The sequence below is a fragment of the Emericellopsis cladophorae genome (genome assembly GCF_022114955.1).
Source record: "Emericellopsis cladophorae strain MUM 19.33 chromosome Unknown NODE_4_length_1054762_cov_117_872525, whole genome shotgun sequence".
NCBI lineage: Eukaryota > Fungi > Ascomycota > Sordariomycetes > Hypocreales > Bionectriaceae > Emericellopsis > Emericellopsis cladophorae.
In genome coordinates this window covers 625,677-639,802 of record NW_026250929.1, presented here as the reverse complement: position 1 = coordinate 639,802, position 14,126 = coordinate 625,677, and the positions used below count along the sequence as shown (strand labels likewise).

General features: G+C 55.6%; 4 protein-coding genes across 4 annotated transcripts; 3 read left to right on the top strand and 1 right to left on the bottom strand.

Annotated features, from left to right (window-relative positions):
* Window positions 1-2,721: 2,721 nt before the first annotated feature.
* Window positions 2,722-4,371, top strand: J7T54_006572 (uncharacterized protein; the record flags this gene model as incomplete). The annotated part of the gene is made up of 1 exon (XM_051503018.1): window positions 2,722-4,371. The coding sequence occupies one exon, from the start codon at window positions 2,722-2,724 to the stop codon at window positions 4,369-4,371; it is 1,650 nt and encodes a 549-aa protein (XP_051365383.1).
* A 283-nt stretch (window positions 4,372-4,654) lies between these two features.
* Window positions 4,655-6,637, bottom strand: J7T54_006571 (Mitochondrial Rho GTPase; the record flags this gene model as incomplete). The annotated part of the gene is made up of 2 exons (XM_051503017.1): window positions 4,655-6,528; window positions 6,628-6,637. 2 exons carry the CDS (start codon window positions 6,635-6,637, stop codon window positions 4,655-4,657), a joined length of 1,884 nt encoding a protein of 627 aa, XP_051365382.1.
* Window positions 6,638-7,522: 885 nt separating this feature from the next.
* J7T54_006570 (catabolite repression protein-like protein) lies at window positions 7,523-9,616 on the top strand (the record flags this gene model as incomplete). Its single annotated transcript, XM_051503016.1, has 6 exons — window positions 7,523-7,527; window positions 7,582-8,269; window positions 8,325-8,863; window positions 8,916-9,201; window positions 9,248-9,418; window positions 9,476-9,616. The coding sequence occupies 6 exons, from the start codon at window positions 7,523-7,525 to the stop codon at window positions 9,614-9,616; spliced, it is 1,830 nt and encodes a 609-aa protein (XP_051365381.1).
* Window positions 9,617-12,404: 2,788 nt separating this feature from the next.
* J7T54_006569 (HECT-type ubiquitin ligase-interacting protein-like protein) lies at window positions 12,405-14,118 on the top strand (the record flags this gene model as incomplete). Its single annotated transcript, XM_051503015.1, has 2 exons — window positions 12,405-12,613; window positions 12,696-14,118. The coding sequence occupies 2 exons, from the start codon at window positions 12,405-12,407 to the stop codon at window positions 14,116-14,118; spliced, it is 1,632 nt and encodes a 543-aa protein (XP_051365380.1).
* Window positions 14,119-14,126: the final 8 nt, after the last annotated feature.

Sequence of the window (14,126 nt, the reverse complement as noted above, 5' to 3'; positions counted from 1 at the left end):
AGCGACACTGGCCGCCTGGCGGATGCCGTGTAGTGCCAAGAGCCAAGAGAATGGAGTGATCCGTCGCGCCAGGGCTCTCCTCCACTCTTATCAGTATCTGCCGCCCCCAGTCACACTACTCGTAGGTACTGCCGTGCACGGTCCACGAAACGGACTGCACGTCGAGGCACACAACGTGGCGGACAAGCTCACTCGGTGCATCGATCGTCTCCCTCGGCTCGGTGACTGGCTGCTGTGAAAAGTCGTTGTGGTCGCGGATGGGCGACTGAGCTGATTGACGCCCCCCCCAACTATAGCCCTAGTGCGGCACCAACGAGATGGCGACATGTAGTCGAGCAGAGGCGCATGCAACCCGGGGTTCTCGTTAACCTTAATCTTGGGCGCAAAACGGATTCGGGATCCAAAGCGCCGCAAGAAACGGTGGGCATGGACTCCATCCCCGAACGCGAAGCGGACACAAGAAAGCTGAATTGAGCGCGGGCGCTTAGACCACATCGTGCTCGAGTTCTTATGTCCACCATCTGAGCCGCAGCCAGCCGCCACACCATCTTTCAGTTTTCCCCAATGACCCTCTTTTTCATTCGGCTTTGAAAGGACCTTCCATGTTCCAATCTTCCAACAATTTTTCGAGAATCCGTGGCACACCAATGATGGCTTGGCGCATGTGATCTGAAGTTCCGAGCCCCCTCGTAGGCGCTGGCAAATGTTTGAGCAAGTCAGCGCAGTACACCTAAGCTGATTGGATCAATGGGCGAGTGCCCATTCCATTCACCATTCCGCTTTCCCATTGCATCAGCAAGAGTCTAGAGAGCAGGCCCCGGCGATCCCTTTCGTCTAGAGCGGCAGATCGCGATTCTTTCGGAGGCAACCCTCCATGTCGCAGGCGCACCCGAGAGTGGAGCAAACACTGATGAGGGACGGATATGTCGCAGTAGCCTGGGATTAGGAAGTGCTTGATTACCACGCCCAGTAATACTAACGTACGTAATTATTAGGTGGGCATGATATGCAGTGCTCACCTTGGCCACACGACCACGAGCGAATCAGCTTTCGTCGCACTAGCCGCCACTGCTTCTGGAAAGATGCTTCGAAGAACCTTTGCGACATTCTTGTCAGCCCAGAAAGTTCAAGTGGGAGATAAGCTCTTTGCCTTGTCTGTGTGGGTAGCCTCCAGACTTTCTTCATGAGGCGACTGTCGTCGTGATACGTGGACTGGTGGCCAGTAATGGACCAGGTGCATTCACGGGACGGGCGCTGGAAACACCCAGCCAGAGGTTCTGATCCTATCGGTCTGGGGCGACCGTGTCGCACTTTTGTCGTGATGGGTGGCAGGTTCTGCTGTTACGTGTGGGAATGGTCTGGTCCCTTGGCGACACCGGTGTCAACCATTACACGCAACCGCGACTTGCCTGCACCAGCAAGTCTGCCTTGTATGTTTGTTGAGCTTGTACCCTTGCGCACGGAGTAATATCAGCTCATGTCCCTTGTTCTGGCCGTGTCGCCTTCAATTGCCAAGCACTCACGCTGGGGCACGTGATCCATCGCGTCTGATGCTACTGACATGAGCCTGGCAACCCCAGTTTTGGCTTGCCAATCCAGGCACATCGTGACATACATAGAAGTAATTATACCGTAATGGTATCATGCCCCATGGGACATGGCGCGCCGCCCGCAATTGCTGGGGAGAGGAGGCTGAGATGGTGACATTCGGCGGCATAGATATTACGTAGTGTATTGTTGATTTCGCTCAGGGTATATCGCTTTGGCGGTGGAGCGCAGGCCGTGGTTGGTAACGGCATGGCCTCGCATGTGCATTGTCGTGGCTACTATGTTGGCAGCCGTCCTAGGAACTCTAGAACTGAGAAGTAATTCCGTTGGTAGAGTATCCGTAATGAGGAAAAAAACTCCATATAAGCTGACTCGGAACTTGACCCTGACCGGCTATCTCGGAAGACCTCATGTCAATCACGTGGCTGATAGTTGAGCCTGGAGCTTGAAAGACGTCGGTATCGACTGAGGCGGATTGCACGAAGCTTGTTGTGGGCTCTAGTCCGGGTGTCGTGGGGAACATTCTAGTACCTTAGGTGAGCCATAGAGGTCTCTCATGACGATCCGGAGGTGAGGGAAGATTCCGCCGGTTGCTCTTTCCTCTTGCACAACAGGTGGGAAAGAGCGAGTTTGCGGAGTACTTGGTCTACTATTACCAGTCTATCAGAGACATGGAGCCACTTGCCCAGTCTCTAGTCCAGTGGCAATCTGTGCGTGAAACACAACCAGTGCCAACCGCCAACACACGAGAAAGCAGCGATGGGTCAGTATACGTACTTGCGTACTGAAGTAAGTCGGTTAAGGAGGTAGCCTGAGCGGCGTGACCAAGATGATGGTCATGATTCGTAGCACCGGCTCATCTTTGAACCTGGGTTTTCATCTGTTCAAGCCAGTACGCTGTTCAGAACGCGAAGTTGAAGTGGTGTTGATTGCCTAGTCCAAGATCAGAGAAGAAGTGTGATCGCTAGGAGACTTTCTGTGAGGTTGGAGGTTAAAGGCGAATGCGTACCTCCGCGGTGGACCCACCCTTCTCCAGCGGAAGTTTAGCCTGCACCAACTGGCCCAACGTGCTCCCTTCATTGTCCGATTCTCGCTTTCCCGACTTCATACTTTGATTTTGACAATCAGTCCTGTCCGCCAGCCAAGACAAGCCCGGCGAATTCAATCGCCGTAATGACAGATTCCAACGGCACAGCTTCTGCCACGCAGAATGGCAAACGCCGTGCCGAAGAAGACCCATCTCAAGATGACCTTCCGCAACCCTACAACGCGCAGCAGCTTCAACCCGCCAAACGCCGCGCCCTATCCCCCTCCGAGCAGCCTCGCAAGCAGAAGCGACCTGGCGCACGCGCTCGCATCTCCGAATCGCAGCGCGAGGCGTATCGGCAACGTCAAGCCCAGCGTGAGCGCGAGACCGAAGAACTAGCGCGAGCACAACGCGAACAAGACGCTCGCCGAGGCGGATTGCACGACGTCGTCAGAGAACACTACAACAATGTCCCGCAGCGTGGACGAGAGTGGCGGACAACAGACAGTAAAATCAAGGGACTGCGTGTCTTCAACAATTGGATCAAGAGTTGCATTATCCAGCGATATTCGCCTGACGAAGACCACACCCCCGGGTCGCGCGAGCAGGGGCGCTCTTCCGGCAGAGAGCTCTGTGTCTTGGACATTGGTTGTGGCAAAGGTGGCGATCTCAACAAGTGGCAGGCTGCGCCTCAGCCAATTCAGCTTTACGTCGGCCTTGATCCAGCAGACGTCTCTATCGCACAGGCCAGGGAACGCTATAACCAGCTCAGATCGCGCGGCGGCCGCGGCGGGCGTCGGGGCCGCCTTTTCGATGGGCGATTCCATGTGAAAGATTGCTATGGTGAATCGATCGAGGATCTACAAATCATCCAGCACATGGGCTTCGACCCGTCACCAATGAACCACCGCGGCTTCGATGTGGTGACCATGATGTTTTCTATGCACTACGCATTTGAATCTGAGGAGCGCGCGCGGACTATGCTACGCAATGTTGCCGGAGCACTGAAGAAAGGCGGGCGTTTCATTGGTTGTATTCCCAATTCTGATGTTCTTGGCCAGCATGTCCGAGAGTTCAACAAGAAACAAGCAGCCAAACGGGCGGGTGCGAGCGGCGAGGAGAAGAAAGACGCCGAAAAGAGCAACGGGGATGATGATCAGCCGTTGATTGCCGAGTCACCTCCCCCGTCAGATGATGGCCAGCCCCTTATTGCGGAATCGCCCCCTGGCTCTCCCCTCGCACAGCCTCTTATTGTTGCGACCCCGGAGCCAGAGGAACCATCCGTCGAGATCAACAACCACGCGCAAGGCGACAAGACACCAGAGCCCACGGAGCCCGAAGCCGAAGTAGGTACAGGAGCGTCCGAGCCATCGGCATCCCAGGAGGATGACAAAGCCGATGACAAGGAGGAAGGTGAAGTGGCTGTTGAACCGAGCGCGGAATGGGGCAACTCCATCTATCGAGTCCGCTTCCCCGGCAAGACGCCAGAGGACGGCATTTTCCGCCCGCCTTTTGGCTGGAAGTACAGCTTCTTCCTCGACGAGGCCGTCGAAGAGGTGCCCGAATACGTTGTGCCGTGGGAGGCTTTCCGTGCCCTGGCTGATGACTTCAACCTCGAGCTGCAGTTTCATCGTACATTTAGAGAGATTTACGAGGCAGAGAAGGATGACCGGGAAATGGGCCCTTTGAGCGAGAGGATGGGCGTCCGTGAGAGAGGCGGCGGCAGATTGTTGGTGTCGGACGAGGAGATGGAGGCGGCGAGCTTCTATATCGGCTTCTGCTTCTACAAGGTCTAGGTCCAAGCCAGACAGGGGGGGGATATGCAATTACTGTTTCTTGATATGAAATTTCCTATCCAGGTGAATGATGCGCAAACGACGGTAAGGATGGAGTTGGGTATCGCGGGTATCCGGGCTCGCTGACTGCAGCGCTTCAAAATGAATGACGACTCCTGACCCATGAAAGGTTTCTCTCCCCAATAGACAGCTCGAAGTAAAAGTACGCATTACAAAGAATTTTGACAAGAAAAGCAGTCATGGGGGTAAGAAGGGCAAAAAAAAAAAAAAAAAGAGGCAATCATCATGCCGAGTTGGTCGAACGGCGCCAGATCATCAACGCGGCAACGCCTGCACACGCGGTGGCACCAAGAGCCATGTACAGGCTTGTCCGGTCTGTGGCGTCTTCCTCGGTCTTGGGGAACGCACTGCTCGGGTTGGTTGCCGCGTCAGCCAACGCCACAAAAAGCTCGCTGATGCTGTTCCAGGTCACGCTGACGTGTAGTGGGTGGCTCATGTTGAGCGAGGCCGTGTACTCGTCGGGCTGCAGCTCGCTGCGCTGAGTTGTCTTGTCCTTGTCTGCCTTGAGGCCGGTGTAGATGGATGGCAGCTCATCCAGATGCGGGTGCTTAGCGCGCATTTCGACAATGTGCGAAAAGGAGTCGGGGTCGGAGGAGTCGTATGCGTAACAGAGGAGGTCGCAAGCATCCAGCCTGGTCTTGTTCTCCAGAATCGCTGGCTCGAGCTCGCCGAGCTCCTCGAGGATGAGATATACTTGGCGACCCCCAGGAAGTTCGACGCTGTTCACGGCGCGGCGCGGCTTGATGGTAGGATAGTGCAAGGGCTCATACGGTCTGTTGAGGAAGGCATTGAGCAAGGACGATTTGCCTGAGCCGGGAGCGCCTAGGACGTAGCACATGACCACGTTCCGCTCCACGCGTCCAGGACGCCTCCGCCTCTTGCGAGACTTTGTGATCTTGAGCGCCGCAGTCAGTGACTCCTTTGGATTCGGCGGCTCGAATCCGAGGTAGGCCAGGTATTCAATAGTGGTCTTTGGCTCGAGGAAGGTTGTCATGCTCCACTGGGCCAGCCAACCTTGCAAGGTCACATGGCCAGCGTCATTGCGGACTGTGGATGACGGGAAGAGCGATTCGACCCAGAAAAGGGGCAGGCCAGTTGTTGGCGCAAAGAGAGCACGCAGCTCATCATCACTAAGACCTCCATCGTTATCCTTGTCAAAGAGCAGGAAAAGGTCGACGAAGAACCGGTAACCAGCGGGGCTCAATTCTGCCGATGAAAAGTCGGGAACGTCGAGCTTAGGATGCAAGAACTTCTCGTCGAGGCTCAGGCTGTTGGTGTAGTGGTATTTCCGAAGGATGATCCATATGGTCTCGTGTCGGCCCTTCTCGGCATAGATCTTGTTGAGCTGCAAGAAGCCAGCCTGGTCGATCCCAGGCTCTGTGTTGGAGGGAGGGGAGGTTTTCGAGATCGAGGTCTTGATGTTTGCCAGGTCGTCATCGGTCAAGGGTTTGTCGAAGCACTTTGACTGAAAGGCGCGCATTTCCTCGTCGTTGAGGTAGCCATCCTGGTCCTTATCACACAGATAGAATATTCTTTTCAAAGCCGCCACACAGGCAGGCTTGAGTACTCCCTCTTTGTAGTCGTATAGTGGCGCGATGGGATGCGTGACGGCCTTTTGGCAGAGAAAGAACACTTCGTTGACGTTCCGATGCTCTCGGGCGCTTGTTCGAATGCAAGAGTCGATCTCTCGGAACTCTGCCATCACTGGCATCATCTCTTCCTCCACAACCTGGGGCGTGGGGCCTTGGCCTACGAGGTCGGACTTGTTGGCGCAGAGTACGACCGGCACATTGACGCCCAGGGACCGGAAGTACGGCATCCAGAAGAGAGCGACGCGCTCATAGCTGTAGTGGTCGGCATATACCAGGAGTATGATGTTGCATTTTCGTATTTCCTTGCGCAAGGTCGTGCGATCTTGCGGGCGCGCCGACGTGTCGACAATGATGGTGGTGACACTCTCGGGAGTGCCTATACTCGGTGGAATGGTGATCTGGGGAAGAACGGGTTGGATCTTGTTGGTCATGAACTGGTCCTTGACGAGAGACGCAATGAGACTGGACTTCCCCGTGGATTCATCGCCGCACACGCAAATACGCACTATTGAATGTGAGCACGCCCGAATCCGATGATGCGGGTTCGTGAGGGGACGGAGGGTAAGGCGTAGGGGCTCGTGAATGCGTGTTCCGGAAAACGTACCAGTCGCCATGATCGCAATGAATCGCGGGGAGCTTCAAACACGATTACAGCATACTCATCTCTTAAGAGATTCTGCGTCCTGTGCGGTCGCGTTGTGGCTCCAAGGTTGCCAGGCACGTACTGAAGCTGGGGAGATACGCAGGAGCTGGGCAGGTCAAATGAAGCCGTCTCGACAGTCAGCGGACCCCCACACGCCAGGCCGCTCCACTGTTATATAAGCAGCCATGTGGCAGAAAACACGCCTAATGTCGAGTGGTGAACCCGAATTATGAGCAAGTGAATTAATTGTAACTAGTATAATAGCGCTCTTCTTTTCACAGATTCCTCATCCTCGAGGCTTTGGGGTGAGTTTTGTGGCCATGCCAGAGTCCCCGAGGCATTGTTGTCGCCCACCACTGACAAGCCCAATAGTGGCACTGTATTTCGATTCAAAGCCTGGGATCAATTGACCCCGCTGCAGCAAGTACAGTACATACTCAGACGACTCTTAAACTGTTCCGTGGCTTGGGATGCACGTTTGTCTACTTCCAGCGTTATTATCATTGGATGGATGGGTGGGCAGGGACGAACCGGTAGAATTGGAACCTGGAGTTACCCCACACAATGTTCATCCCCGACCCCGGGCTGCGAAGCAGCAGTTGCGACTGCGGCCCCAGCCTCGAGTTGGATCCTCAACCGAACGTCCCAGCCTTTCCTCTTTTACCTTCCTTTCACATACCTGGCAACGTCATCCCTCTGAGCGCGACGGTCACATGAATCACTGTTGTCTCTGTGTGCGCCTACAGCGAATCCTTCCGACGATTTGACACACGCAGGCGCAAACGCTATCGGGGCCGCGCGAGTCGACCTTCAGCCCGTACCACGTCAATTTGACCAGTAGACAACCACGGCCACCATGTTGTAAGTTTGCTTGGTCGACAATAGTGGACGTCGGACTGATTGACAACCTCACAGCGTCCTTCCGCCTCCGCCGCGTTACCCCATCAATGGCGCATACGGCAATGGAATCAACATGGTTCCCGTCATCGAGACGAACAACACCTTGTCTCACCCTGACGGCCCTGACAGCCAATTCCTTGTCGGCGAAGGCACCTACATGCTCAAAGAAGACTTGCATCTCGCGACACCACCACCGCATCCGTCGGAAGCTCCGGTTGTGAACCCAAATCCGCTGGCGACAAACCCTCAGCCCGCGACGACGGGCACGAAAGTGTCGTTGATAAATCTCGATGCGCGACCAACGCCGCCGGTGTTCTTCAAATCGCCATTTCAAATGAATGGGCTAGCGGCAAGCATACAAGAAGCTGGCAAAGAGGTCAGATCGTCCACTGAGGGCGGAATGAGCAGCGAAGATGGGAGAGGGACTTCGATGAGCGACGGCCCTGGCACGTCGCTGTATCGTACATCAGTGCCAGCCTTTGGCGAGGCGAACCCTCTGCTCGCTCAGGCACCTACTAAGGATGTGAACAAGAGAAAGAAGCCCAAGAATAACATGACTAAGAGCAATTCCTCCTTCATATCTCGTGTCATTATCAATGAGAGCCTGTCGAAGAAGCTCACAGATCGGCCGAGCGATGGTCTCTACGCCTTTGCCAACATCAACAGGGCTTTCCAATGGCTCGACCTGTCCAGTCCGAAAAAGGTAGGCCGCACTCGAGCAGCAGGACCTGGCTGGCCACCTAACTAACTCTACCCAGGAAGACTACTTAACCAAGATCCTGTTCACAAAGGCGCACTGTCTTTGCCACGATGTCAACCATGTCTCCAAGGGTAGCTCTCATATGGACGTCATCATGGGCTTCTCGACTGGGGAGATCATCTGGTGGGAGCCCATCTCGCAGCGGTACACGCGTTTGAACAAGAATGGTGCGATCAACAACACGCCGGTATCCCAGATCACATGGATCCCGGGGTCTGAGAGCCTGTTCCTTGCTGCCCACATGGATGGCGCGCTGGTGGTATACGACAAGGAAAAGGAAGACAGTCCCTTCATTCCAGAGGACACCGTCCCAGCGCTAAATGGCAGCGAGGCTGGCGATGCGGTCAACTCTCACAGCAAAAACAACATACAGGTCCAGAAGTCCGTGCTTTCGAAGAATCAGAAGACGAACCCTGTGGCACTTTGGAAGTTGTCAAACCACCGCGTCAATGCGTTTGCATTTTCTCCAGATAGGACACATCTGGCCTGCGTAAGCGAAGACGGAACACTGAGAATCATCAACTACCTGGAGGAGAAGTAAGCATTCCAGGTCCCCATCGTGTGACATGTAGTCGCTGACGGTGCAAAGGCTCCTTGACATCTTTTACTCCTACTACGGTGGCTTGAGCTGCGTGTGCTGGTCGCCGGACGGCAAGTACATTGTCACTGGTGGGCAAGACGACATGCTTTCCATCTTCTCCATGAGCGACTCGGCCCTGGTTGCTCGCTTGCAAGGCCACGAGTCTTGGCTAGCAGCTGTTGCGTTCGACCCGTGGCGATGCGATGAGCGCAACTATCGCTTCGGCAGCGTCGGGGAGGACGGGAGACTATGCCTCTGGGACTTCAGCGTCGGCATGTTGCACAGACCTCGCGCTGTAAGTGTCATTGACAGTGCCGCAGAATGCATGCTAATAAGAGCAGCTCTCCACGCAACCGCGCGCTTCGGTCACGGCTCGCCTGGCCACGCTGGATACACTAGATTCGACGCTGACAGCAGGAAGTCAAGAGTCCAACGGCAGCAACATTGAGGACGACGGCTTTTCGCACCCTGTCGAGCCTCGAGCGAACATCCCAATGCTGCCACCCGTTCTGGTGAATAAGTCCGCTCAAGTCCAACCGCAGGAACCAGCACTAATGGACAATGTCTAGAACAAGCAGATTGATAAGGATCCGAGCCAGTGGCTGGCATTTACCGAGGACGCCATTATCACGAGCTCCAAGAATGGCCATCTCAAGACCTGGAATCGGCCCGGGGTGAAGGTTGAAGCGCCAGGCGCGGCAAAGGCATGATCGGGGCCATCAGTCCAGTCTCTATCTGCCTTGTACTACGCGTATTGCAGGATTGTGGCTTTTCGACCTGTACTTTTTGTGGCGCCATGGATTCACTATCATTACAGCGTGCACTCAGGCCTGTCTTTTGTGTTGGGCGTTGTCGTTCACAGCCCTTTGGGCCGGTCCAGATCAGCGGGATTGCGCCTATCATGACGCTGCATACCTTTGCAATTTGTTATCTGTGGGCAAAAAGCTCAAGCAGCAACGTTGAGCTGATAGCGCAGACTTGGTCGGGCCCATCCGTAGAGGCGAGAATATTACGGAAATGGCCACAATGCCATGGTGCTCTTGTAGCCAAGCTTTTCTCGTGACAATCATGGCGGTGAGGCCCGCCCATATTCTCGGCATCGATGCGGCTCTTTGGCGGGTCTAATCTGAAGCCTTTGACTCCGTTGAGATGCAGGCCTCCTCTGTAAAAAGGTAGAACTGTATGTGGCCCACCATGTGAAAAGCGAGGCTTGTGTTCAGTTTGTGGAAGTTTACGATGTCTGTCTGGATCATGCTACATTCCCCAGGGTGCGATATCACAGCATCGGGCCACGGTGAGCATCGGGTAGGCTCAAGCGCCCTTAGTTCTGACTGATATCTCTCCCAAGGGCCTCAGTATTGCAAGTGTCGCTGCTGTATGACCCACTGGTGGTAAGACACTCACACAACCCAGCGGGCACCGGGGCTGTCGCCGAGCATCAGAGCCGGCGTCTTGCCGCGGTGGTCCGGTGGATTAGCCGCCTTGTCGGCACGACGGGAAGGCGTAATTCAGGCTTGACAGCCCTTGAACCCTTGTCATTCTGTCCGTGTCCATCGGGAGACGACCGGCAGTGCTAGGCTTGGAACACGGTCAGTTATACTACAGGACCCGTCACAAGAGAAAGCGACAAAAAAAAAGGAGAAAAGAAAAAAGAAGAAGATAAACAGACCGAGATGGCCAGGGCCCAGGGTTCAAAGTTCAAACTCCCAAGGTGGATGGATGCTAAAAAGAGAAAGGTGCTGGAAGCCTTGGCCGAAGAAAAGGACGCATCGATCCGGCGGGAATTGGCCTCCGGGCATTTTTAAGCCACCGGATCATCAACACGTGCTGGGCGCGCTGCGCGCGTAAGGATGAATTTTCTTGCCCCCCTGTCTAGAAGATAAGGAGGACCACACAAAAATGTCACAATTGACTCCGTACGTACGTACACCTTGAGAAAACGGTTTGGTGCAAGGTCGGTGAAGATAGCCCGATGGCGTCCGAGTGTAGCGCCGTAGGCCCATTGTTTTGGTGTTCAGGGTCTAAGCCAGTGGGCCATGGACATGAATGAAATTGAGCAGTCAAACAGCTCAGGTACGGCGGTAATGAGGCAGTTGTTCTGTTATTGATGCCACTAGCCCGCAGGCTTTTTTCAGCCGCCGACGATGAATACCGGGTGGTTCGTGGGACTGGTGAATGCTTCGATATCCTACTCTACTGCTACAAGTACGTACTTGCCGGTTGAAGGTACAGAGCATACCCACGGGTGACTGGCGGAGCACAACACCTGCGGGTTTCTGGCCTCTGCCAGAAAGGTGTTGCGCCCGTGTTTAGGAGTCCGTATCAATCGTACGCCTTTATCTTCATTGTGTGCAAAAGTCAAGGGTTGAAGACTTGAGAGAAGTCACCAGAACCCCTGTCAGGCCGCACAGCACGGCGGCGGAGTGGGTACTTGCCGGCCGTATGCTGCATGCAAGCCATCTGACATGGGCGAAGACTGGAGGGCGGGAATCATAGCTGGCGCAATGACGACGGCGATGCGACAGTGAATTGCCGTGTACGTACAAGCCGGGACATGGGAGTCGTGCGGCCATCGCAAGTGGAATTTATATGCGTTCCCAGCCGGGCTCAGAAGAGGCAGCAAATGGCAACATCACCACTCACGTCGAGCGACCGTGAGGTAATAAATGTAGCTTTTCGAGATGATGAAACAATTCTCTAGATCCCTGCCTGATAAGGAACTGATGGCATTTGTGCGCCCCACTTCAGACCACCCAGCAGTATGATTGTCACGTACAGTATCTGGTGAGTGATGCTTTGACCTGACCCGAATGGCGGAAAAGCAGGGAAATGGCAGTACGCACGTAGTGTCGCATCGAGCAAGCAATCTCTGCGGTCAAAATCGAACATGAGTGTTGCCGCGGCGTTGAACGGCAAGGCGTGTATTCGAGTATACCTTAGCAGTGCAGGTGCGTACGTACGCACGACCGGGCGCAGATAAGGATGCACATGACGCGGATCCGCGAGCTGAGACCGGACCTTATTGCAATGACTGGAGTCGGGCCTGCCGCCTGCCTGCGCAGTGCAGTCACTGCTGGGCGTGACACAGCCCTGTGCAGCGCCGCCAGCGCCCAGCGGGCCTTCTGAGCCCCCACGAGTCAGCCAGTGTTGTTGTTGGACTACGGACGGATACTGGACCCTCCTACGTAGCACCCCCATTCACGACCCATCCGCCCGTCTCGGGTCAGACCGTCAAAAGATTCAAGCGAAACATGGAATGCGCAATCGAGCCAAAGTGGGCTCTGTCCCTCATTCTGTCATGGATGGGAAAAGTTTCGGCGCTCTCTAACCCGTGCGGTAGTGGAGATGGACTCCTTCTTCCTTCTCTCTTTCCCTCCCTCGCTTTCCCACATCCAGTCGCCGTCATCAGCATTCATCAGTGCTGCTTCGCCATCAAATTGAGCCTAGCAAGCAGCGGCAGACCGCAAGACACTGCCCGACTTGGCTCGCACCCTCACGATGCCCTCATTCAATCCCTTCTCTTCCATGTCGGGGCGCGGGGCTGCCGCGCTCTTCGATGTCCGCCTGGAAAATGACTTTATCGTGTTCAGAGGCGGCGAGGAAGAGTCCAACGGCCAGATTGTTAAGGGCACTGTTGTCCTGTGCCTGACAACACCACTCAAGATCGAAGACGTCCGCTTGCGTTTGACCGGCACTATGCGCATGAAGTGAGCCTTCCAAATCCCCCCTCCAGCACACTCGCGCTGCGATGTCGGGAGGCACAAATCCCATCTAACCTTTTTTACGCAGCGCATCCGGGTCCTCCAGCCAGAAGAACGATCGTCTCAAGACGATCTGCGAGAAGCGATGGGAGCCATTCATTGGCGTGCACGGCAAAAGCATGATGTTACCCGCCGGCAACTACGAATACCCATTCGAATATCTGTTGCCTGGCGACACGGCTGAGAGCGTCGAAGGCATCCCCGAGGCATCCATCACCTACCGTCTCAAGGCCACTGTCGGTCGTGGCAAGCTCGCGTACGATCTCCACGCATACAAGCACCTGCGCATCATCCGTACCCTTGACCCAAGCGCACTTGAATTCCACCACGCCATGAGCGTGGAGAACATCTGGCCCAACAAGGTCGACTATTCAATCTCGATACCCCAAAAGGCCGTCGTGTTCGGAGGCATTATTGACTTGACCATGCGCATCACGCCCCTTCTCAAGGGTCTAGAAATGGGCAGGATAAGCACCAAGCTCGTCGAGATTCGGGAAACGACGGTCATAGGCGCCACAGGCTTGAGTGTGCGCGAGCACAAGGTTGAGCGCGACGTCTCCAAGTGGGACATGGAGGTGGATCGCGCGACGCACTGGGTGGACATGATTGAAGACACTGGTCAGGACGGTTGGGTCATTACCAAGGCCTTGGACCTGCCTCGCAGGCTGCGCCAATGCGTGCAAGATACCAACGTGCACGGCATCAAGGTCCGCCACAAGCTCAAGCTGACGATTGCTCTCAAGAACCCCGATGGGCACATTTCTGAGCTTCGCGCTACGCTCCCCGTGGCCATCTTCATCTCGCCAAACGCGCCCCTCAACGAGCAGGGCGACGTGATCAACCCCGAGACAGCGCAGGCCGATGGGGAAGAGGAGCGCTGCCCTCCACCGAGCTACCATGAGCACAAGCTCGACCAGCTATACGACGACGACATGACCGGGTTCCGAACGCCGGCCGGCGCCATGTCGGGTGTGAACAGCCCCTTTTACGTGCATTCGAGGGCCGGATCAAGCGAAAACCTAGCCAACCTCGCGCAGAGCGAAGGCCCCATCCCCCCGGCGGACTTGTCCTCGCGACTGATGAACGTTTCGGACGACCCAACACTGCGAAATACCGTCTTCAACTCGACGATAGGACGGAGGTCCGAGCCCAGTTCGAACAACCTCACTCGCCACAACAGCGGCGACGACGATACGCCCAGTTCGGGCCGCGACTCGCCTGAGCACATTGACCTGGACGAGTTCGCCCCGACGACGCGCGTGCCCAGCTACCACACGGCGGTCCAGACGAGGCCGCCGCACGAGTCTGCTCCGACGTACCAGACAGCTCTCACGCAGCCGCGGACGCCGCCTGCGACCGACAATCAGTACGAATACATGCCGAGCATCACCACGCGTGCCGAGGGTGAAGAGGCGGTCAGCAACCAAAGGTCCAACGCTATCTCTGGTTAGGACCCTGA